We start from the raw sequence: 25,136 nt of genomic DNA on the forward strand, positions 1-25,136 counted from the left end.
GAGGAGTGGCCAGTGAAGTTATCACTAGGATGTAATGTAAACACTGCATTTTCTCTGAAAAGACCGTGTTTACAGCAAAAAGCCTGAAGGTAATGATTCTACTCACCAGAACAAATTCAATAAGCTATAGTTGTTCTGGTGACTGTCCCTTTAAAAATGGGGTAAATGTCAGTTAAATTACATACGGTGTTTAATGTTAAACTATTTAAAAGCATGAGAGGTGTTATAGTTGTGGTATAAGGGGTGTTTAGAGCTAATGGGTTTAGGGTTGGAGACTTGGAGTTGAATTATATTTGTAACTGAGGTTTAATTTTTAAGCAGAGTTCGGTTTTAGGAAGAGTTACATTTTGGTTTAGTGAAAAAGGGATGTTTAGGGTACAGGCATGTAGAGTTATTGACAAGGTGCTCAACCTCTTATGATTGATAGTAGAACTCAGGGCCGGCCTAAGACATTGGGCTGCCTGGGTCCAACGATGAAATGCTGCCTCCCCAAAAAAACACATTTGTTTTGCAATGGTAGTGTCTCTATGTGTGTGTGCTGAGGATAAAACGTGTGTCTGTGCATGTACTGGGACTGAAGTGTGTGTCTAACTGTGTGCTGGGGATGATACATGTCTGTGTGTTTGCTGTGGATGAAGTGTGTGTCTGTATCAGTGGTGTATCCTGGTTTTGTGCTGCCCTAGGCAGGACAAAACTCAGGCGCCCCCCTCTCCCCCCGCGCTACCCCCACCCAACCTTTCCCCCCGCCCCGCATTCTAAATACACACACACACACTCGCTAACAGAAACACACACACACTAACAGACACACTCACACTCACTAACAGACAAACACACTCACTAACAGACACACACTCACTCACTAGCAGACAAACTAGCAGACACACACTCACTGACATACACACACACTCACAGGCAAACACACACTAACAGACACACAGTCACACACTAACAGACACAGACACACACACACACTAACAGACACAGACACACGCACACACACTAACAGACACACACACACAAACACACTAACAGACACACACACTGACACACACACACACTAACAGACACAGACACAAACACTAACAGACACACACACTGACACACACTAACAGACACACACACTGACACACACTAACAGACACACACACTGACACACACACACTAACAGACACACACACACACTAACAGACACAGACACACACTAACAGACACACACACTAACAGACACAGACACACACTCACCCACCCACATTAACACATTTTTTTAAATGTATTTTTCACACTTTTTTTTTTATTTTTTTAACACATTTTTTTTAATTTTTTTTTAACACATTTTTTTTAACACATTTTTTTTAACACATTTTTTTTAAAACACGTTTTTTTTTTTATTTATTTTTCACACATTTTTTTAAATTTATTTTTCACACATTTTTTTAAAATTTATTTTTCACACATTTTTTTAAAATTTATTTTTCACACATTTTTTTTATTTAACACCCCCCCCCCCCCCCCCAGCCTCCTTACCTTTGGGAATGCTGGGGAGGGGGGTGTCTCTTCCTCCCTGGTGGTCCAGTGGCTGCTGGGCGATCGGGCGGCACTGCCTGGCGGGCGGCCGGCCGGCCGGCGAGGGAGCACTTCCCCTGAGCTGTCTGCTCAGCTCCCTCGCGCGCCTCAGAGTGAGGCTGGGAGCCGGTATATGACGTCATATTCCGGCTCCGCCTCCCAGCCTCACTCTGCGGCTGGCGAGGGAGCTGAGCAGACAGCTCAGGGGAAGTGCTCCCTCGCCGGCCGGCCGCCCGCCCGCCAGGCAGTGCCGCCCGATCGCCCAGCAGCCCGCCGGCATGTCTGTTAGCCGCAAGGCTAACAAGGCATTTGCCCTGGGCATTTGGGGGCGGCTTTTTTTGCCGCCCCCTGGAAAATGCCGCCCAAGGCAAATGCCTTGTTTGCTTCGCGGCTAATACACCCCTGGTCTGTATGAGTGCTGGGGATGTATTGTGTGTCTGTGTGAGTGCTGGGGATGTAATATATATCTGTATGTTCACACACTACAGATATGTAATATATATCTGTAGTGTGTGTCTGTGTGTGTGCTGATGATGTAGTGTGTGTCTGTGTGTGTGCTGGGGATGTAGCGTATGTCTGTGTGTGCACTGCAGCCAATACACTTACCTATACACTGTGTCTGTTTATATGCATGTGTGTCTGTGTTTGTATCTGTGTGTCTGTATCTGTATGTGTCAGTGATTGTATCTGTGTGTCTGTATATCTGCATGTGTATCAGTGTGTCTGTGCAACTGTATGTGTGTCTGTGCATCTGTATGTGTGACATACGTACAGATATACACACACACTGATACACCTGCAGATACCCACACATACACACTGACACACTTGCACATAAACATACAGATACACACACTACACACAAACAGATGCACACATACAGATACACTACATACATACAGATACACACACACACACACACACACACATACAAACACACATACAAACACACACAGATACACACTACACATTCACACATTACACACATACACACACACATTACACACATACAAACACAAAGATACACACATTAAAAAATTAAGCCACCCAGCACTTTTTGGTGGGAGTTGGGGGCCTGCTCTCCTGGTCCGGACCCATCCTCACGGTTTCCTCCTCCTGAGCTGGGAAGACATGAGAGGCTGAAAAGACGCAGCGCACAACCGGGCCTCTCATTGCATATGTGTCAGGGCTCCGCGGGCAGCGGTGAGGGGAGGCTGCAATCCGCTTGCAGCACTCACCCTCGGTCCGTCGCTGCCCGCGGTCCCCCCTCCTCTTACCGGGCGGCAAGCGGCGTCCTCTCCTCTTGACACGCCGCTCGCGTCCTCTCCTCCTCCTCCCCCCAGTGGCAGCATGTCTAACGCTGCACGCTGGGAGCCGGCACCCATATCAGTACGCCGGGGTCACTCACGTGACCCGGCGATAAAGCGACAGTACAACAATCACAGTGGGGGGTATAGATACCCCCCACGTGTGTTTGTTAATTCTGATTGGAAGTTATCCAATCAGAATTAAGGCAAGGATATTTATACTTACCTTTCCTGTCTCTCAGTGCCCTGTTGTGGTCTTTGCTTTATGTATTGATACTGAACGTGTGCTTTCTGGTTACGTATTCCCTGGCTTGTTATACTGACTTTGTGACTTTCTCCTACCCTTTGACCTCGGCTTGTTTATTGTTATTCTGTTTTCTGGTTCCCCTTACTCGGCTTATCTCCTGACTATTCTGTGTGTGCTTAGCCCGGCCACTCTAAGGTCCGGTACTGCACACTTTCTGTGTGTGTGTCTGTGTGTGTGTTAGCGTGTTGGGTTCCCCGAATCGTGACAATATGTCCATTGGGTGGCTCTAAGGACATGAGCCACCCGATGGACCTTTCCACAGGTCCCCAACCCGTGCGGTGCTGCCGCCCCTGTTGGTGTGCCGCCTGGAGCCGTGGTTCCACAACAGCGGTCTATGGACGGGCCCACCCTGGTAGAACTGTTGCACAGTGTGCATCACTCAGTGCTGTCCCTGCTCCTCCTGCAAGGCATTTCCTGTGTGAAAGACTGTTAGTGGGCATATAGGAAGTGATCCCTTCCACTTCCTGTCCAGCCTCACACACAGACTCTGGAGGAGCTGGGTTTTACATCCTCTGCTGAGTGGACTACAGAGGACACTAACCAAGATATGGAGCACTGGTGCATATCTCCCCAACCCACCTAAACGCAAAAAAGGCATATTATAGGTGTACATAGACGGCGGACGCCACCTACAGCACAAGTGCCTACCTTGCCATGGGAAATTCAGCCCTGCCTGTTCCCACCGCCGAGACATTACTGTTGCAGCCGCCTGCTCACCCTCCTTCATCAGCAAGCATGTTGACTTCTTCCGTTTCCTTGTCTAATCTAATACTTCTCATAGAGAAATATTTGGGATGAGAAGCCACAAGAAGCAACCAAATCTTGTCCAGTCCAATGCTTCTCACAGGGAAACATTGAATTTAGTGCTTCCCTATGATAGGCCATTGAGGACGTTCAATGTCCTCCAGCAATGAGTGAGAACGTCAAACATCACATAACTGTCACAGCAGAAGCACCCTCTGCTGGCTGTCAGGAAGACAGAGGTGTGTTTAGCCCTACAGTGATTACAATGTCATATGTGTGGTGTGTGGATTTACCAAGAATGGCCAGGCCATTCAATCAGCATGTTCAGCCATTTTGCCAAAATGTGCAGCCATTTTGGATACTCAACTCATACTCTTGTAGAAGAAAAAGTTTATTTATACAACTGATTATCAGTGAGCAGAAATTTGTAAATTCTTACTATTTTTTTTTAAACTTTATCATTTCTTGGGGGGAGGGGACAAGGAAAATTTTGCTTATTGGGTCTTCTTGTCATTATTACCCACTATTAGTGGAGCTACTAGATCCTTCACCAATGTCTTTAATATTGCATTTTACAGACATTTTCAGAGACGTGACTGATTATAAACTATTCTCTGAGTCATTCCCAAAATTATTTTGACACTAGATATCTGATTTATAGTAAATATAAATACATTTCCATTATACATAACAAACAGCTCATGGATGACAAGGCTAAAAAAAGGTACAAGAGTAAAATAATATTACCAATTAAGACTTAAATTGCATCTTGTGGATCTGTTCCTATTTCAAACTGACTAGATGTCCTATTAGATAAATATAGGCTCTTACATTGTTTGGAGAAGCAAACATTAATTGTGGAAACAAAATAACGTAATGGAATATTTTTTTTTTCTTGTGTTATCCAGTTCGTTGTGTGGGCAGTGTGTGTGTGTGTGTGTGTGTGTTTGTTTTGGGTGTGTGTGTGTGTGTTTGTTTTGGCAGTGTGTGTGTGTGTGTTTTTTAATCATGGCAGCTGGAATAGCTTGTACCTGTGATTTTTAACTCCCACTTATCTCAGGCAGCATTTTGGACATGTTTGTCTCAGTCTCAATCCACTCCACATTATACCCTACCCACACTACACGAACACTAATCAATACACCAAAGCTTAACTCTAATCAAAAACATTTTCAAATATTTTTGCCTAGAATCTGCACGCCCTTGTTAGTTCTCTACTTGGTCTAATGAAAAAAATCGTAATATATTGACTTTGAAAATATAATTTTTGGGGCGTGGTCTGGACCTCACTGAGGGCAGTCGCATGGCTGCGGTGCTCCAGAGAATTAACAGCAATTAATGCAGAATAACAGACCTACACGGCGACAAACCGACTACAGTCAGGCTCCAACACCGTGTGACAACATGGGGAAACGAAATAAAAAACTAAAAACTCAGAAAATCGGCGATATGTTTCTATCAAGGCCTAAACCGAAAATGGCGGCGACCCTGGATCCACAAACTTCATCCTCGGAGGAGGAGGAGGAGATAGACGCGCCTGACCCCATACCCGAGGCAGCTGATCCCCTCCTGAACTTACCCCTCGGAGACCTCGGAGCTCCAGCCACCAAGGGGGATATACTGAACATTCTAAAAAATATACGCACTTTGTTCCGCACAGACATCGCGGTAATGCAAGAGGAGGTGACCGCTGTCGCAGACAGGGTGAGGGCCACCGTAGAGGACATCACCTCCATGGCACAACGCCACCAAGCAACGGAGGAGAAGCTCCGACTCCTACAGGTCTCACACCATACCTTGCAGGCCCGGATAGACGTCGCACCAACATAAAAATCAGAGGCATCGATGACTCTATCGACGACAAGGAACTGCCACAATTCACCAGATGCCTACTAACCTAAATCCCAAACAGGCAAAGACAGTCCAAATAGAGAGCACCCATAGACTCCAGAAGTCTCCAAGAGCCCCGGCAGGGGCCTCCGGCGATGTTCTCCTCCGCTTCCTGTCCAATAGAGACAAAATGGTGGTAATGGCAGCGCTCAACAACCGGAGCCCCTACCAATTTGAGGGCATGCAGCTCACCTTCCTGCAAGACCTCTGTAGAGCCACCCTGACATGGAGGCGATCAGTCCGACAAGTCACCGAGACTCTCAGAGCAGCTGGGGTTAAATACCGCTGGGGACCCTCTACACTCACGGTTATGAAGGGAGCATCCACCTTCCGCCTGATGTCACCAGACGACTCGAGTTCCTCCCTGGGCAAACTCGGACTGGATATACCAGGCCCCAACGATCCCACTCCTGGAAGCTCATGGGACGTAACCAACATCACCCCCTTTGTCCCTCGTTCCACAGCGGCTGACGCCACGCCACGGCCGGCTGACGCCACGAGGACTATCCTGCACACTGGAATGAGCCCACATCGAGCACTCGTTCTGCACTCTATTTTATCGTTTTATTACTATACTACCCTATGTTATTTCTTTACATTAAGCAGGTTTATGCTAAGAGTGGATCATATTAATTAAACTTCCTATATAGCATTTATTTCATGCACGCTCCACCATTTTTATATTGGTAAATTATAGATTAAGATGCTGCACACAGAATATGCTATGTGGCTGATGTCAAGCCATGCTGACATATGTATCTACTTTCATTTTTCCAAACAGGATTCCATGACCCTCACAAGAGAAAGCACATTGATTGATTGCAGTAACCAAACAATTGCACTGGTTGTGTACCCACTGTGCCCAAATCCTGAGGAATCCAATTTTGTGTGGACTGATTCTATTACAGAACGGAATTTTGGAAGCTTCAGGTTTGGCATCGGGCTCAGCAAAAATAAAACCAAGGGCAGCAAATCTATAAGAGAATCCATTACCCCTCTTACTCAAGTCCAGAGTAATGAGCCGGTGTATGTCACCGTGACAGCAGAGACAAATCGGAGTGACACCATGCTAATTATTATCTCATGCCAGCTTGTGAGTAAACGGAACAAAGTCAAAACCTACATCATCCAGGATGGGTAAGAAACAGAATATATGGGTATCTGGAACATAGAGAGATTAACTGTGCAGAGCAGTGTGCACCTTATTATTTACACTGATCAGCCATAACATTAAAACCACCTGTCTAATATCATGTAGGCGCCTTGTTCTGCCAAAAACAGCTCTGATGCATGGACTCCAGAAGACCTCTGAACATGTCTTGTGGTATCTGGCACCAAGACATTAACAGCAAATCATTTAAAGGAACACTGTAGCATTAACAATTTATATTTTATTCCTAACACTACAGTCCTGATGTCCCTAGATAGTTTAGCCCTGCCTTAAAATTGTATAAAAAAATAAAAATAAAACTAATTACTCACCTTTTCTCGAGTGCCGAGTCTCCGTCAGGTTGTGTCATATGGGCAAATCCAATGTTCTCCATAGAGGAGCATAGGCAGTGGTGTATTTAGCCCAAGGCAAACTAGGCATTTGCCTTGGGCGGCACTAACCAAAAAATGCCGCCCCCAAACGCTCACTTGGGCGTCCCCTTTGCTCCCCCTTGTCATGGGGGGGTCCAAGACCAGGCCTGCTGGCCGCCATATGGACCCCCCGGCGTGCAGTTGTATTGGAATCCGAGGCAGCGAGGGAGCTGTGATCTTTCTGCTCTGCTCCCTCGCCGTTTGCTGATTGCCACTATAGATGGAATATGATGTCATATCCCGGCTACTGGCATCTGTAGATGGCCCGCGAGGGAGCAGAGCAGGGAGATCAGCACTCCCTCGTTGCCTCGGATTCCAATACATCTGCACGCTTCACAGCAGCCCCATTGGACCCCAAGGACAGATACACGCCATCTCTCTAGGTAGGGAGGCTGGGTGGAAATTTTAATAATATTAATAATTAGTGAGTGTAAGTGTGTGTGTCTATGAGTGTATGTGTGTGTCTGTGAGTGTGTGTCTCTGTGTGTGCATGTGAGTGTATGAGTGTGTCTGTGTGTGTGTTTGTGAGTGTCTGTCAAATCAGTGAGAGTCTGTTTGTCATTGAGTCTGTGTGTGACTATCCGTGTGTGTCTGTCAATAAGTATCTGTCAGTGTGTGTTTGTGTGTCTATCAATGAGTGTGTAAATAACTTAAACAAGGAGCACAACCACAAAAGTATATAGAAAAAAATGTTTATTACATGGGTCAAAATAATAGGCTCTCATAAACAGTATCAATGCATAAAAAGGACAATAAATGTCCAATAAAGAATACAATGCAATATCTATCAGTTCTTAAGTTTGCATACAAGCAAACTCCATACTGCATAAAAAGTTATATATAAGTATACAAGACAGCTATATGAGATGCCAAATTCAATAACCCCAAAATAATGATAAATAACAAAATAATAAAGAAAACATACCAGACCTAGTGAGAAGAAGGACAAGAGTCAACCAATACAACCCCAACGTTTCGTCAAAATGCCTTTATCAAGGGAGCCTGTCAATGAGCCTATCAATGAGTGTGTGTCAGAACCGTTAGTCTGTGTCTGTCAGTGACGACTCTGTGTTTGTCATTGAGTGTGTGTGTGACTGACAGTGCGTATCTGCCAGTGTGTCTGTTGGGGTATGTGTGTGTGTCAAATCAGTTAGTCTGTCTGTCAGTGATGTCTGTGTGTTTGTCATTGAGTGTGTGTGTGACTGTCAGAGTGTGTGCTTAAAGGGACACTATAGGCACCCAGACCACTTCAGCTCATTGAAGTGGTCTGGGTGCAGTGTCCCACTCCCCTTAACCCTGCAAGTTTAATTATTGCAGTTTCTCAGAAACTGCAATAATTACCTTGAGGGGTTAACTCCTACCGGTTGGTTAGGCAACCAAAAGTCGCTTAACTGATGCTGGACGTCCTCACGCAGTGCATTAGGACATCAAGTGTCTGCTAAATCCCCATAGGAAAGAATTGATACAAAATGCTTTCCTATGGGGAAGCCTAATCCAAGCGCGAAGTAGGAGTCTGACCCAGCGCTAAGGAACATCGGCGCTAGATTCAGGTAAGTTTAACAAAAACAGAAAAAAACCTTTTCAGAGCTAATGAGTGATACTATATAGTCCAGAAAAGAACAAGTAACAGAAGGCGCTCAATACACGTCTAAAATTTGTAAATGCTGGTATATAAAAAACCTAAAAACTTTAAAAGCAGCTCCCTTATAAAGTGCAATAGCTCATAAAACACTCAGAATACGACAATATAAGAAAAAGGGTGCGCTGTGTCTTTAAGACAAAAAAGTGTGCAATATTTCTTTAAGACGTATTTCAGTGCTTGTGGTAATTCACAATTTCTATATTGTGGGTGTAATATTATCTTATACACACGTGAAAATACACAAAAGTGCAAATGTGCAAGTATCTCTAATATAACAGTGCAACACAAAATTCGGATAAATGGAGTGGATACAATACCCAGCTGTATATACCCTGGATTAGGTTACTCCAGATTACTTGTGCATATATATAAAAAGCAAAAAGAAAAATACATAGCGTGATACAGTATAATAAATTGACATGTGGAGACAATATCTCTATAGGTACACTCACAAGTGGAGAGCAGATAAGTCTGCTCTAACTGTATCCGCTTTGTATATAAAAGATTCACAGGACAGCAGCAGCTTGAAACGAAATTGGCTTTAATATCTGCAAAACTTCACAATTATAAAACGGTGTCACTTAGCTCCCTCAGCCCTTCTCTGGAAAAATGTTCTGTTCGGTTTGGTTGCCGGCTAACACAATACCGCAAACACTTCCTGGAGGCGGAGCCTAGTGACGTAACCACGGGACGTACGTGATGACGCGTTTCGCCTCAGATTCGGCTTCCTCAAATCACCAAGATCTGATCTGAGGAAGCCGAATGTGAGGCGAAACGCGTCATCACGCACGTCCCGTGGTTACGTCACTAGGCTCCGCCTCCAGGAAGTGTTTGCGGTATTGTGTTAGCCGGCAACCAAACCGAACAGAACATTTTTCCAGAGAAGGGCTGAGGGAGCTAAGTGACACCGTTTTATAATTGTGAAGTTTTGCAGATATTAAAGCCAATTTAGTTTCAAGCTGCTGCCGTCCTGTGAATCTTTTATATATAAAGCGGATACAGTTAGAGCAGACTTATCTGCTCTCCACTTGTGAGTGTACCTATAGAGATATTGTCTCCACATGTCAATTTATTATACTGTATCACGCTATGTATTTTGCTTTTTGCTTTTTATATATATGCACAAGTAATCTGGAGTAACCTAATCCAGGGTATATACAGCTGGGTATTGTATCCACTCCATTTATCCGAATTTTGTGTTGCACTGTTATATTAGAGATACTTGCACATTTGCACTTTTGTGTATTTTCACGTGTGTATAAGATAATATTACACCCACAATATAGAAATTGTGAATTACCACAAGCACTGAAATACGTCTTAAAGAAATATTGCACACTTTTTTGTCTTAAAGACACAGCGCACCCTTTTTCTTATATAATGATACTATATAGTGCCTAAATACAAAGCTTAACACATAAAGTGGAACACCCTTATTTTCACGATCAATTTACAATACTGAAAGATATGGTATAAAATATACACCAACTAGTGAAGCACTATACAAATATAAAGTGATAGAGAGGTCCACTTACCCCATCAATTTAGTGTGATATCACACATAGAAATATGCTTGAAAACATATATAGAAGGGGAAAAAAACAAAGAAATGTATAGTGCAGATGGTCTTTAACAGTGATGAGTGATATAGGTGATTAACTAGAACCACTCACATGGTCTGGAGCCTATATGGTATTGTCTCCGTAAAATGAACCTTTTTGCTCTTTGGGCAGCAACACACCACTTCCTCTATGATGGACCTCCAAAAGGACACTAAAAAGAGGAAATATAGACCAAATGGGTAGTACTGTGCAAACTTGCAGTAAATATGCTGGTGGTAAGTATTATGCTCACCTTGTTGAGAGCCTTAAGTTCCTGGCTCTGAGAGTGTTCAGCAGTGTGCCAATATATAGGCATGGCACTTCCCAACAGAAATTCCTGGAGGCTCCAAGGACTTAGATGGATATAAAAATATTTTTTATTGGTTCCAAATTACAAGTAATAAATAAAACCAAGAATGTAGTATAAAAAGTACAAATAAAAGTCCAAATCAGCCAAAACGTGTTTCACTTGTCTGTGAGCTTCCTCACTCAGCTGAAGTTTTAACCCTTCCAGTGCCGAGTAGGGGGGGAGGGGGTGGAATCAATAGTGCCAGGAAAACTTTGTGTGTCTGCATGGGACATTGTGTATGTGTATGTGTCTGTATTGGCCAGTGTGTGTGTGTGTATGTGTGTGTTTGCATGGGTCAGTGTGTGTATGTGTGTTTTGTATGGGTCAGTGTGTGTGTGTGTGTGTGTATGTGTGTGTTTGCATGGGTCAGTGTGTGTATGTGTGTTTTGTATGGGTCAGTGTGGGGTTTTCTAAATTAGAGATTTACAGAATTGGTGGGTCACTTTATACGTGAATTTTTTTGTACACAACAATTTTTCTACTGCCTTTTTGGACAACATACTTTCTAACCAAGTCTGTGAAAGAAATTTATTAAGTGGCTTATCAAAAAAGCCATCTCCCATTTCCTTTTGCCAATTAGACAGGCTGGTGAATGTTAATAATAATGAGTCAGGGAAGCCTTCTCCTTTAACCACTCTATGGCTCGCGTGGGCTTATTAAATATGGAAGTTCATAAGATCCTCTACTACTCACTAAAGCGATAACTCAAGCCTTGGTCAGTTTGTTTGTGTTTGTCAGTCTGCTTGGGTCAGTGTGTGTGTGTCAGCCCATCAGTCTGCATGAGTCAGTGTGTGAGTGTGTCTGCAGGGGTCACTGTGTGTGTCTGCATCGGTCACTGTGTGTGTCTGCATTGGGTCAGTGTGTATATGTCTATGTGTATGGATAAGTGTGTGTGTGTGTGCATGTTTGTCTGTATGGGTCAGTGTGTGTGCCTGTATGGGTCAGTGTGTGTATGTGTGTTTGCAGCATTAACAATTTAAGGGAACAATATTTTTTGTAAGCATTAGATTTCTGCATGTAATATTGGTATCATTAAGATGACTGAACCAGTTGTTCCTGCTGTTCATACTGCAGGTGTTTGGATAGCAGGACAGCAGAGGAGATAAAGGGAGAATACAACAAGAGAGTGTTTATCCTTCGCCCATCGGGGCTCCCTCACGGGACTGACTCCTCCATGGTATGTTGGGTCCAACTGGCACTGCCTAAACTTTTTGGATTAACAATATTCACTGCATTGGCTCATTCTTAGCTTTTCTCATGGATGTAGCTTTTTCATGACCGTTGTTTTTGGTATAAATGTGTTTGTTTATATTTTAAAATAATGGTTAAATGCAATGTGTAGTGTCCATGATGTCTATCTACAAATAGGGTTAATTAAAAAAATGGCATGCATCATGTCTTTTCTCTAGACGGTGAGCCCAGGGCCGGATTAACATAGGGGCTGATGGAGCTGCAGCTCCAGGCCCAGGCCCATGGAATAGGCCCATTGGTTTAAAAAAAAAAAAAAAAAAAAAATTTTATTTTTTTTTACACACTACTCTTAGGGTTGCCAGGTATTTCTCATGTATTTCTTAGGGTTGCCAGGCATTTCTAAGAAGTATTTCTCAGGTATTTGATGCTGTCTAGCCGGTGCCGGTATTGCAGTAATACCGGCAATACAAATGTCTGTCTGAGTATAAACATAGATTATTCTGCAATACCAGCGCCGGCCAGTAGGGGTCGCTGTTTGTATGGAGAGAGGCAGTGATAAGAAGTTACGGCATCTCCCTCCCTGCCTCTCTCCACTCACTGATCCGCGGGGGAGCAGCTCTGCACAGAGAGTCCAGACAGCAGCTCCGAGACATGGGGACGCTGAGACATTGGGACACTGGGGAACATGGGGACTCTGAGCATGGACGTCCGCAGGGATTTTTCTGTGGGGGGGGGCATAATTGTAATGACATCCATGCTTGGCCCCTTTTTGACAGTGTCATGAAAAGGAAGGAGCATAGTCATTTTCACATAATGCAAGGATGAATAGCGTTTTCACAACTATGGTGTCAGGAATTTATGTTTGTATTCCTGACACTATAGTGTTCCTTTCATCAAATTACAGGAACATTCTGGTCACCATAACAACTTTATCTAAATGAAAATGCTGTGATGCAAGGAGGCCCCTGGGTGCTCTTTCTTTGAAGGGGTGAAACCGCTCTCAAATGGTTTACCCCCAAAGGCTTCCTTCAGCTCCAGATCTCCAGGTCGCTCAGTGGTATTCGACTTCTGAAACAGAGTGTCAGGAAGTGCAGATTGACGTTGGGCATGGGTGCCGCTGATTGGCTAGAGTGGTCAGCTGACACTCTAAGCCAATCGCTAGTTCCCAATTTATAAAAATGTTTTACGTTTTTATGAATGGGGAGCTACTGATTGGCTTAGAGTGCTAGCTGACCCATCTAGCCAATCAGCGGCACCCCTACCCAGCGGCCCTCTGTGTTTCCTGACATTCAGTAAATAAAAGTGAAAACATTAACACTGATATTGTTTGTTTTTACCTGGGGAGATGAGAAGGTCCAAAGTGTCCCTGCCAGGCCCAGATACCAACGCCTTATGATGTGGTGTCCAGAATGAAGTGCTCCAATCTCATTTTCTTCTCCTTCATTTGACACAGTCTTCTTTGTCTTCTGAGGCTCCTTCACCTTTCTGCTTCTTTCTGCTTATTTTGCGCCCTTCTGCTCCTTTCTCTTTCTGATCCCTTTCTGCTCCTTGATGGATCTTCCTGCTCCTTGATGGCCCTTCCTGCTCCTTGCAGACCCTTCCTGCTCCTTGCAGACCCTTCCTGCTCCTTGCAGACCCTTCCTGCTCCTTGCAGACCCTTCCTACTCCTTTCTGCCTCTTCTTTCTCCTTGCTGCCCCTTCCTACTCCTAGCAGACCCTTACTACTCCTTGCTGACCCCTCCTGCCCCTTGCAGACCCTTTCTACTCCTTACTGACCCCTCCTGCTCCTTGCTGCCTCTTCCTACTCCATGCTGCCCCTTCCTACTCCATGCTGCCCCTTCCTGCTCCATGCTGCCCCTTCCTGCTCCTTGCAGACCCTTCCTGCTCCTTGCAGACCCTTCCTGCTCCCTCTTCCTACTCCTTGCTGCCTCTTCCTACTCCTTGCTGCCTCTTCCTACTCCTTGCTGCCCCTTCCTACTCCTTGCTGCCCCTTCCTACTCCTTGCTGCCCCTTCCTGCTCCTTGCTGCCTCTTCCTACTCCTTGCTGACCCCTCTTGCTCCTTGCAGACCCTTCCTACTCCTTGGTGACCCCTCCTGCTCCTTGCAGACCGTCCCTACCCCTTCCTGCTGCCCCTTCCTATTCCTTGCTGACCCCTCCTGCCTCTTGCAGACCCTTTCTACTCCTTGCTGACCCCTCCTGCTCCTTGCTGACCCCTCATGCTCCTTGCTGCTCCTTCTACTTTACCCTTCTGCTCCTTGAAAACCTTTCGACCCCTTCCTGCTTCTTGCTGCCCCTTTCTATTCCTTGCTGACCCCTCCTGCCCCTTGCAGAACCTTTCTGCTCCTTCTACTTTACCTTCCTCTATGCGGTCTCCCCCACCCCCCATCCCTCACTTACCTGCTCTGTAGGCTGCCTCTGTGCTGCTCCCCTGTGGTTTCAGTCATGAGAGAGAGGCAGGGATAAGCTGTAGCTTCCTGTCTTTCTCCATTCACACTGGTATTGCACTGTATTCTCACACTAAAACGAAAAATAGCAGCACAAGCTGAAAAATCTGGGGGGGGGGGAGGAAGGGCCAAGTACCCCCCTTTACCCTCCCCATTCGGACGCCCATGACCCTGAGACACTAGGGACACAGTGGCCCCATGTCTCCCAGTGGCCCCTAGTCTGTGTCCCCATGTCTCCCAGCCACTGTCCCTAGTGGCTCAGTGGCCCCATGTCTCCCAGTGTCCCCATGTCTCTAAGTGTCCCCTAGTGTCCTAGTGACATCAGGACACTGGGAGACACGAGGACACAGACTCTAAGGGACACTGGGAGACATGGAGATACAAACACTAGGGGACACTGGGCGACATGGGGACACTGAGAGGCATGGAGACACAGGGAGACATGGGGACACTGGGCGACTTTGAGACATAGGAGACATGGCAGTGTCCCCATGTCTCCCAGCCAGTGTCCCTAGTATCTCAGTATCCCCATGTGTCCCTGGTGTCTCTCAGTGTATGTAGTGTGCCAGTGTCCCTAGTGTCTCAGTGTTCCCTAGACTCCCAAAGTCCCCTAGTCTCCCAATGTCTCTGTGTCCCCATTTCTCATAGTGTCTCAGTGTCCCCTAGTATAAAAGAAAAAATCTCAGGCACTCACTGTGATAGATTTAGGCAGGTTTATTGGACACCGCAACGTTTCGACCTGTACCCAGGTCTTTATCAAGTCTCTAATGTCCCCTATGTATCAGTGTCCCCTAATTTGTAATTAGGCCCATCATAATTATCAGCACCAGGCCCACTGGGCTCTTAATCCGGCCCTGGGTGAGCCCAATGCTCCAATAACATTAGCACCAAAAATTACTTTTTCGCCTACTGGTTAACAAGTTAGATCTTCCTATGGAAAAACATCCTATGACACTATAAAATCCTACAGGACCACCTCCCTCTTGCCCCCTCTCCCGCAGGGCTGAAGGGTCTTCAGTCACTTACCTGAATCCAGCGCCGATGTCCCTCGGCGCTGGATCAGGCTCCGCCCACATTCCTCCCCCACCAGCTCACACATTAGGAAAAAATCTGATGCTGGAGGTCCTCATGCAGAGCGTGAGGGCGTCCAGCATCAGATAATGGACCAAAGGTCCGTTTCAAACTAGGAAGCCTTCTAGTGGCTGTCAAGGAGTACAGATAGTAGGAAGGAAGGACCTGAGCGCAAACCACAGTTCTAGACCAATGGTTTCACAGTAAAAGTGATAGAAAAATGTAGTACACACAAATAGTACATTCAGGTAGTGGCGTAGCATGGGTTGCCAGCGCCCGGGAGAAGGTAAGTAATGCACCCCCTAACCCATGAACCATTAGCACTCACCAAGTCCCTTCCACCAGTCCAGTATTGGACCCCTTACTCCCAAGCAAATGTATTGTAATTTCAGAAAAATACTGATTTAATTAAACTAAAATGCATTTGATGCTATTATACTCACATTTATTTAGAATAACCTGATTTTAATTTGTGCACATTTTTCAAGAACAGTATTGAAATCTACATTGAAATTCCTCTCAATTGACAGTATTGATAGGTCTTATTTGGCTTATTGACTATCTTGTATACATTTTGATTAATTTAAGTTTTGAGAAACTTCTTTCACTACGGACAGTTGAAATATAGATAGATTAAAAAAAAAATAGTCTAAAAAGACTCTTTTGCAATATCCACCATAGTCCAAATTCATGTTGAACCAATCCTTGGAAAATGACCTGCTATCATTGTCTTTTGGAAACAATGCATCCTTACTATGCAGTTCCACTGTCTCTTTTGACAAGTTCAGTTTTTAAAGTTTGATCCACAGTTTCAGGCCAATAGCCGATATTAGTGAAAACATTTTAGGTCAATACTCTTTGGCAGAATATTTGGCTGAGCAGAAGTTGACGCATCCTCAGGCAAAGCTGTTTCTGCTTTTAAAGGAACAGCAGGAATGACCACAGACACTTGTTTGGCATCATGGCTGAGTCCAACATGACTTGACGTGACAAATAAATGATGTCAGCCAGAATATTGTTAGTGTACAATGTTCGAACATTGGGAGATTTGTTTTGTGTGAGGGCGTGCAATTTTTTTTATTATTACTACTTTTTTCGTTGAAATTTTGCACCGCTAAGAATTTTGAGCCCTGGGCAACTGCCCCCGTGGCCATGCTCAGGCTATGCCGCTGCATGCAGGCAGCAACTAACAAAATCTAGAAAGAAGGTAAAAGGTCGAGACAATGAGGACAGAATATGCAAATGCTGGATGCTGTTAACATATATTGATCTACCAAAGCTTTTTTAAAGCCACTGCCCCTCACCCCACCACCCCCCCCCAAAAAAATTATTTGACCATGTTGTATTATTCATCCAGGTATTTGTAAGCTGTGAGGTAAAGCTTTGTCTAAGCACCAATCAATCACAACCCTGTGGTTCCAACTGTCCTGTGACTGTTCTTGTTCATCAGCCAATTAACTCATTGATGGAGACGGAGACCTATCATGTTACTGCTAAACCAATCTATGTGATCCGAGAGTCAAGGAGAGGTCAGTATTAAATATAAACTTTACTAATCAATTCTTTGTTGTTAAATCTACTTTTAAAAAAAAAGTGTCCTTCATGTTTAGAGGAATCGTGTAAAGCTTCAGAAACACCTTAATGTAAATGTTGTGTTTTTTTTTTTTGTTTTTTTTTTAAGAATTTGCAAAGTACAGTAATATAATAGCAAAGAACGGGAACACAATTGCAAGCAAAGTTGTATCAGAAAATACAGTTATTTTAATAAACTAGGTCAATAAGTCAGTGTAGGAAATGTGACTAAAATAGGTTAAAAAGAGTAGTGAGAGCACACTGATAAGTATATGATAAGTATATGTATAAAAACGCACATATAATAATAACCATATAAAATTGCAGTGAAAAAACACTCAGAGAGTGTAAGTAAAAACACACAAGTGCAATTTTTACCATAAACTTGATATATATAACCTAAAATATATATAAAACTCAAAATCTAACGCGTTTCAACAACAAATGTTGCTCGAGCACTTTGAGAAAGACATTGTTGAAACGCGTTAGTGCTGTTGTGCAGTAAAATCTTTGAGTTTTTATACATTTTTAATTCAAGAAATATTTCCTGGTTACTGTTCTGTTACCTTTTTTTTTTTTTTTTTTTTTTTTTTTTACAAATCACGTATTTGAAATACAGTATCCAGTATCCTGTGGGCATCCTACCTACCTGATGGGAACAGGTTTTTATAACATTTATACAGATTACACTATGGTCTATTTTCGGTTTATATTTTAGGTTGTATATAAAGTTTATGGTAAAAATTGCATGTGTGTGTTTTCTTACACTCTTACAATTTGATATAGTTATTATATGTGTATTTTTATACATATACTTATCAGAGTACTATCACTACTATGTATAACCTATTTTGGTTACTGTATTTTGTGTGTGACTGGGTGACCTACACAAGGTGATAGTAGCACCTACTTTTAGCCTTTTATTTATTTATTGTATTTAGTGTAGGAAATGTGCAGAGTTAAATTTCACTGGAGGTCAAGAAAGACTGCCAAACCAGGACATGAAGTAGTCCTCTAAATGTGTCAGGGGACTAAGAGAGCTAAGCAAAATAAAGACTGGTAGCTTGTCACAGATAAGGTTTAAGAACCATCAGGGCCAAAGTAGGTTATCCCTCACCCCCATTACAGGGAGTGCAGAATTATTAGGCAAGTTGTATTTTTGAGGATTAATTTTATTATTGAACAACAACCATGTTCTCAATGAACCCAAAAAACTCATTAATATCAAAGCTGAATATTTTTGGAAGTAGTTTTTAGTTTGTTTTTAGTTATAGCTATTTTAGGGGGATATCTGTGTGTGCAGGTGACTATTACTGTGCATAATTATTAGGCAACTTAACAAAAAGCAAATATATACCCATTTCGATTATCTATTTTTACCAGTGAAACCAATATAACATCTCAACATTCACAAATATACATTTCTGACATTCAAAAACATAACAAAAACAAATCAGTGACCAATATAGCCACCTTTCTTTGCAAGGACACTCAAAAGCCTGCCATCCATGGATTCTGTCAGTGTTTTGATCTGTTCACCATCAACATTGCGTGCAGCAGCAACCACAGCCTCCCAGACACTGTTCAGAGAGGTGTACTGTTTTCCCTCCTTGTAAATCTCACATTTGATGATGTACCACAGGTTCTCAATGGGGTTCAGATCAGGTGAACAAGGAGGCCATGTCATTAGATTTTCTTCTTTTATACCCTTTCTTGCCAGCCACGCTGTGGAGTACTTGGACGCGTGTGATGGAGCATTGTCCTGCATGAAAATCATGTTTTTCTTGAAGGATGCAGACTTCTTCCTGTACCACTGCTTGAAGAAGGTGTCTTCCAGAAACTGGGAGTTGAGCTTGACTCCATCCTCAACCCGAAAAGGCCCCACAAGCTCATCTTTGATGATACCAGCCCAAACCAGTACTCAACCTCCACCTTGCTGGCGTCTGAGTCGGACTGGAGCTCTCTGCCCTTTACCAATCCATCCATCTGGCCCATCAAGACTCACTCTCATTTCATCAGTCCATAAAACCTTAGAAAAATCAGTCTTGAGATATTTCTTGGCCCAGTCTTGATGTTTCAGCTTGTGTGTCTTGTTCAGTGGTGGTCGTCTTTCAGCCCTTCTTACCTTGGCCATGTCTCTGAGTATTGCACACCTTGTGCTTTTGGGGACTCCAGTGATGTTGCAGCTCTGAAATATGGCCAAACTGGTGGCAAGTGGCATCTTGACAGCTGCACGCTTGACTTTTCTCAGTTCATGGGCAGTTATTTTGCGCCTTGGTTTCTCCACACGCTTCTTGCGACCCTGTTGACTATTTTGAATGAAACGCTTGATTGTTCGATGATCACGCTTCAGAAGCTTTGCAATTTTAAGAGTGCTGCATCCCTCTGCAAGATATCTCACTATTTTTGACTTTTCTGAGCCTGTCAAGTCCTTCTTTTGACCCATTTTGCCAAAGGAAAGGAAGTTGCCTAATAATTATGCCCACCTGATATAGGGTGTTGATGTCATTAGACCACACCCCTTCTCATTACAGAGATGCACATCACCTAATATGCTTAATTGGTAGTAGGCTTTCGAGCCTATACAGCTTGGAGTAAGACAACATGCATAAAGAGGATGATGTGGTCAAAATACTCATTTGCCTAATAATTCTGCACACAGTGTATAGGTTTAAAAAAAATAAAAAGCTTAAAGCTTACCTGGAAACCAGCACCTGGCAAAGCTACACTTGCTGCCTTCCATGCCCTTTCTGACACCAATTCATCCCTCTGTGAGGTCCAATCAAATGCTTCTCAGCAATTGATTGGGCTGTTCTCACGGTCTCAGAGCATGTGTGAGCATGAGTCAGGGTAATGTCAGAATATTTAGTCTAAGCTGTACCATGACAGTATTGAATGTCACTTGTTCTGCTGTTTTTCATTTAATAAATTGTGACCCTCAACTACACAGAGGAAGGTAACATCTGTCTGGTTTTTTAAGAAGTGGGATAGCAGAGGATAAGGACTTCCCAGGTCATGTAATATTACCCTCCTATCCTGTGGCACATGGGAATGGGGGAAAACAGGTAAAAAACATTATGCTTACTACCCATTTTTTTTTAAAGGAATACTCCACTACCCAAATAGAAAATAAATAAAAACCTCTGTTTAGTAGATATAAATCCATTAAATAAGAGGATGCACTCTTCATGCATAAAGCCTTTCAGCAAGCTACGGTGCTATAGGGAACTGGAGTGTTCCTTTAACTTCTCACCAAATGTGCTAAGGGAATGCCAAACATTCCAGCTTCTCTGATTATTAAGGTAACCTAATAACCTCATAATTTATTTCAAATGAAGAAGAAACATGTCAAGGCCTCCAGGCTACAGGGAGTCCTCAGATCCCAACTTAACCTCCACCCAAACAATATATATATATATAGTAATACAGGGGCAGAGGAGTCCTTAAAAACAGATACATTTTTCAGTTTATTGGTTTCTATGGGTACAAAAATTAGGCATTAAGATGCTATGTTCAAATAAACTACCATGGTCCATTTTTGATCTCAAAGGATTCATTTGAAACCTAATGCTCTTAGTGGCTTGCAAAGATCTTAATGTGCCTTTTATGCCATTTTATGGTCATTGAATCTGCGTTCAAAACATCCTGTCCCATGGTCTTCTTTATTTCTTTGCAGTAGCTGCTACAAATTACACCGCGCTGGTTGTTGGGCTGGTTCTAGGTGGCACTGTTGTGGCTGTGGTGGTTCTGCTGGTGAGAAAGTCTTTTTCTGGTGTGCGTCAAAGGTCTGTTCTAATGGATCTGTAAACTGGGATATATCGTCTGAGCAAATCACTGTACCGAGAACAGGCTGGGCCTGTTACCTAGTCAACAACATATAAACTATTACAACATCCCTATTCATCATCTGTGGATGGACATTGAAGGAAATATCTCTGGCATTTGAAAGTGGCATTGTATTTAATCTATTTTAAGTATTAAGATGCTCCCTGTGAACGAAGGACACATTTAAACATTTACAAGCTAAACTTAACCAATTACACCACAGAACTGCTCTAAGATGTAAAGATAATGCTGTTATTTGGTAATGTCCTAGAGCAGAGGGTTTACAGTACCACAATGAGGTATGTAAGGCAATGTGACTGCTATGAACACAGAGCTCCATAGTTTTATTACAGGATGCATATGCATGTAGGCTAAGAAACTTTAAAGGACCACTCTAGTGCCAGGAAAACATACTCGTTTTCCTGGCACTAGAGTGCCCTGAGGGTGCTCCCACCCTCAGGGTCCCCCTCCCGCCCGGCTCTGGAAAGGGGAAAAGGGGTAAAACTTACCTTTTTTCCAGCGCTGGGCGGGGAGCTCTCCTCCTCCTCCTCTCCACCCCGTCGGCTGAATGCGCACGCGCGGCAAGAGCTGCGCGCGCATTCAGCCGGTCTCATAGGAAAGCATTTACAATGCTTTCCTACGGACGCTTGCGTGCTCTCACTGTGATTTTCACAGTGAGAATCACGCAAGCGCCTCTAGCGGCTGTCAGTGAGACAGCCACTAGAGGATTTGGGGGAAGGCTTAACCCATTAATAAACATAGCAGTTTCTCTGAAACTATGTTTATAAAAAAAATGGGTTAACCCTAGCTGGACCTGGCACCCAGACCACTTCATTAAGCTGAAGTGGTCTGGGTGCCTAGAGTGGTCCTTTAAGATGTGATTTTTTTATACAATTTTAAAATGGAAAATGTTAAGAAGTCTCCTTATACATGAAAGGTGGCAGAATAAGTTTACTGGGATCAGCAATTTTGTTGTTGTTTGTCTATAGTATTTCAGGCGAGAGCTAACATTAAATACATGTTTGTAATTTTATTGCTTGTAAATTGTTTATCTATATTATAGTTTACACTAGAATTGTACACCAAACACCTTGGCTGCACTTGCTAGCCGACCGCCACATTGAATAGTTAAAAAAAAAAAAATAAAAATAAAAAAAAATAAGCCTATGACGTCAATATGGACCTCATTTTAGTATAAGGGAAGTGTAAAACTGTGACATTTTTTTTTTTTTTTTTTAAATAACCAGATAAGCAATATGTTCAGACTTCAGGTCAGGTCATATGTTCTATGTCTGGCAGAGATACTTCAGCTTTCATTTTTCTGAGATTTACAAACAAAGAATCATTGAGTAGGTTAGTAATCTCTATACACAAGAACAATCTTGCAGTCAATGTGTTTTGTTGTTGTTTTTTTAAAAAAAAAAAAAACTAGGAATTGAGAAAGATTGACACAAGATTTATACACTTTAGTATTTTTTTCAAATTCAGCTACTACTAAAAGTGTGGATTGTTGTTGGTTCATGGCGAATTTGAAATTTTCAGGAAAAAAAGCCAAAGCTGAAAACATGGCTGCCTTGAAATATTTATTCAAGTTAGCCATCGTGTGTCTTATTTTTAAACTTCCAATCAGGGTTATCCACTAAAGTGAAGTGTTTGTCTCAGAAAAAAAAAACATGCTGTCTGCTGACATCAACAGAAGTGGTGGCCTGATCCAATCACAATGCTTTCCCATAGGATTAAAACAGAAGTGAGAGTAAGCGCTAAATCCCCAAAGGGCAGCAACCCTATAAGGGAATCTCTCAAAAACCCTTAAACAGATAGCGTAAAAAAGAAATGAAGAGAAGGGCTGCGCCACAAACAGTCAATATATAAACAGTCCGAATAAAAAAAAAGAGTCTTATCTAAAGCAGGTCTAGTAGGAGACGCAGAGTCTGTAGGTGTTAGTCCGGAGCGGGTATCCTCGTTCTTCTCCTTCTTAGGAATTCACTCGTATATGGGGAAAAATAAAGAACGAAAATAGTGCACAAAAATACACAATAAAATTCCACAAACGCGTTTCGCCAAACGGCTTTATCAATATGGAAAAAGAACCTGATACCTGGCAGAAGAAAGTTTAAATAGCAATTCAAATAATTAAAATTGGCGCCAAAAATTGGGAATAGCCAATCAAAATTCAAATAATGTACAATAATAGTATAACATATTAAAATAGGCTCATTATATAGGACATATGATACAATAAGCACTATGAGCCTTAAAAAAACATAAGCATTTAAAAAACGAGGGTTAACTAGTATGAAAATAAATCTGGTAGTATGGTCATGTGACCGGCAGGCGGCCGCAGAGAATTCTGGGGCTTGTAGTAAATAGACGTCGGCAAGCACTGCGCAGCTGCCGGCGTCTATGCGAGGGAGACAGAATTGGACGTCGGCTCGCGTAATTGTAAAAAGGCTATGTGTCTGATATACTGAAAAGTATCATCAGACATAGTCTTATAAACAATAATAACAAGCAGTAAAATGGATGTAAGATAGTGAATATCTTACATCCAGTTAAGTATAACACATAAATGAACAATAAAAGATATTAGTACAGTCATAGAAACAAAATAAGATAAAACCTGCAAGGCAATAAAAATAATAATAAAAAGCAGAATAAAAGGCATAAAATTACAAGAAATTAAATAAATCAAAATCAACATTTAAACCATGAGGTGTAAGAGTTTGGAGTTTGTACACCCACTCCATTTCGGTTTTACCTAGAATGTTTTTAATATTCCCACCCCTCCATGGGATAGTACATTTTTTTATTCCAGTGCACTTCAACAGTCTTGGATCTCTATTATGTTTACTAAAATGTTTGGATACTGAATGGTTTAGGTATCCATTTTTGATGTTTCTGCAATGTTCGCTTAATCGCGTTTTTAGGCACCTTGTAGTCATTCCAACATATTGGAGGCCACAAGGGCACTCGAGCAGATAAATGAAATTTTTAGTTGAGCAATTAATAAAATCATTAATTTTGTAAACATAATTTGTCATTTTTGAAGTAAATAGGGTCACTTTATTGGGAAGACCTGCTAGACCTGCTTTAGATAAGACTCTTTTTTTTATTCGGACTGTTTATATATTGACTTTTATATATTGATTTTTTTTATTCGGACTGTTTATATATTTCTTCTTCATTTCTTTTCCCATAGGATTGGCTGAGACTGACAAGGAGACATATCAGGGGCAGAGCCAGCACAATTCAAACAGCCCTGGCCAATCAGCATCTCCTCATACAGATGAATTGAATTAATGAATCTCTATGAGGAAAGTTCAGTGTCTGCATGCAGAGGGAGGAGATACTGAATGTTTGGATGCATTTTAGGCAGCCATGACCCAGGAGGATCTCTAACAGCCATCTGAGGATTGGCCAGTGAAGTTATCACTAGGCTATAATGTAAACACTGCATTTTCTCTGAAAAGACAGTGTTTACAGCAAAAAGCCTGAAGGTAATGATTCTACTCACCAGAACAAATCCAATAAGCTGTAGTTGTTCTGGTGACTATAGTGTCCCTTTAAGGTCAAAATAATTGAACTGGGGGGCGTGGCTGACTAGCTACCCAGACGGAGGCGTTTCTGTGAAGCTCCATGCCAGAGACCTACAACAAGAGACTAAAAACCGCTAAAACGGGTCCCTCAACCAGCAGCAAACGAGCCCCCCACACAGAGACAGTAGTGGGGAGAAAAAAACAAGAGGTACCACCAGCCAGAGCCACCTAAAATGCCCAACATTCGTCTCTCCTTTGCGAGGCCTAGTCCGCCAGCACCAACCAAGATGGCGCCCGGGGCACCCAGCGAGGAGGAGGCCTTGGATGACTGACACGAAGACAGAGACAGCCATACCTCACATCTGGCAGAAGATGGGGCCCACTATCAAACATCCGAATCGGAGGAAGACTCATCCCCTGTAACGAAGTGGGACATTAGAGACTTCCTAGAAGAAATGTGGGCGGTGTGGAGGGCAGACCTGCGGGACACAAAGAAAGAGGTGGGTGAC

At 42.9% G+C, this 25,136-nt stretch overlaps 1 protein-coding gene and 1 long non-coding RNA gene across 2 annotated transcripts in view; both read left to right on the forward strand.

Annotated features, from left to right (window-relative positions):
• Positions 1-21,449, forward strand: part of LOC134578756 (uncharacterized) — a 32,285-nt gene extending 10,836 nt beyond the window's left edge. The window contains exons 2-5 of the mRNA XM_063437789.1: positions 6,596-6,951; positions 12,062-12,164; positions 17,052-17,223; positions 20,943-21,449. Coding sequence (XP_063293859.1) covers positions 6,596-6,951; positions 12,062-12,164; positions 17,052-17,223; positions 20,943-21,073 — 762 coding nt within the window. The 3' untranslated portion in view covers positions 21,074-21,449. The remainder of the gene's footprint in view (positions 1-6,595; positions 6,952-12,061; positions 12,165-17,051; positions 17,224-20,942) is intronic.
• The window catches only part of LOC134578261 (uncharacterized), a 550,797-nt gene that overhangs the window by 310,786 nt on the left and 214,875 nt on the right, over positions 1-25,136 (forward strand). The gene's annotated exons all lie outside the window — the stretch shown is intronic.

This window comes from Pelobates fuscus, chromosome 12 (assembly GCF_036172605.1).
Source record: "Pelobates fuscus isolate aPelFus1 chromosome 12, aPelFus1.pri, whole genome shotgun sequence".
NCBI lineage: Eukaryota > Metazoa > Chordata > Amphibia > Anura > Pelobatidae > Pelobates > Pelobates fuscus.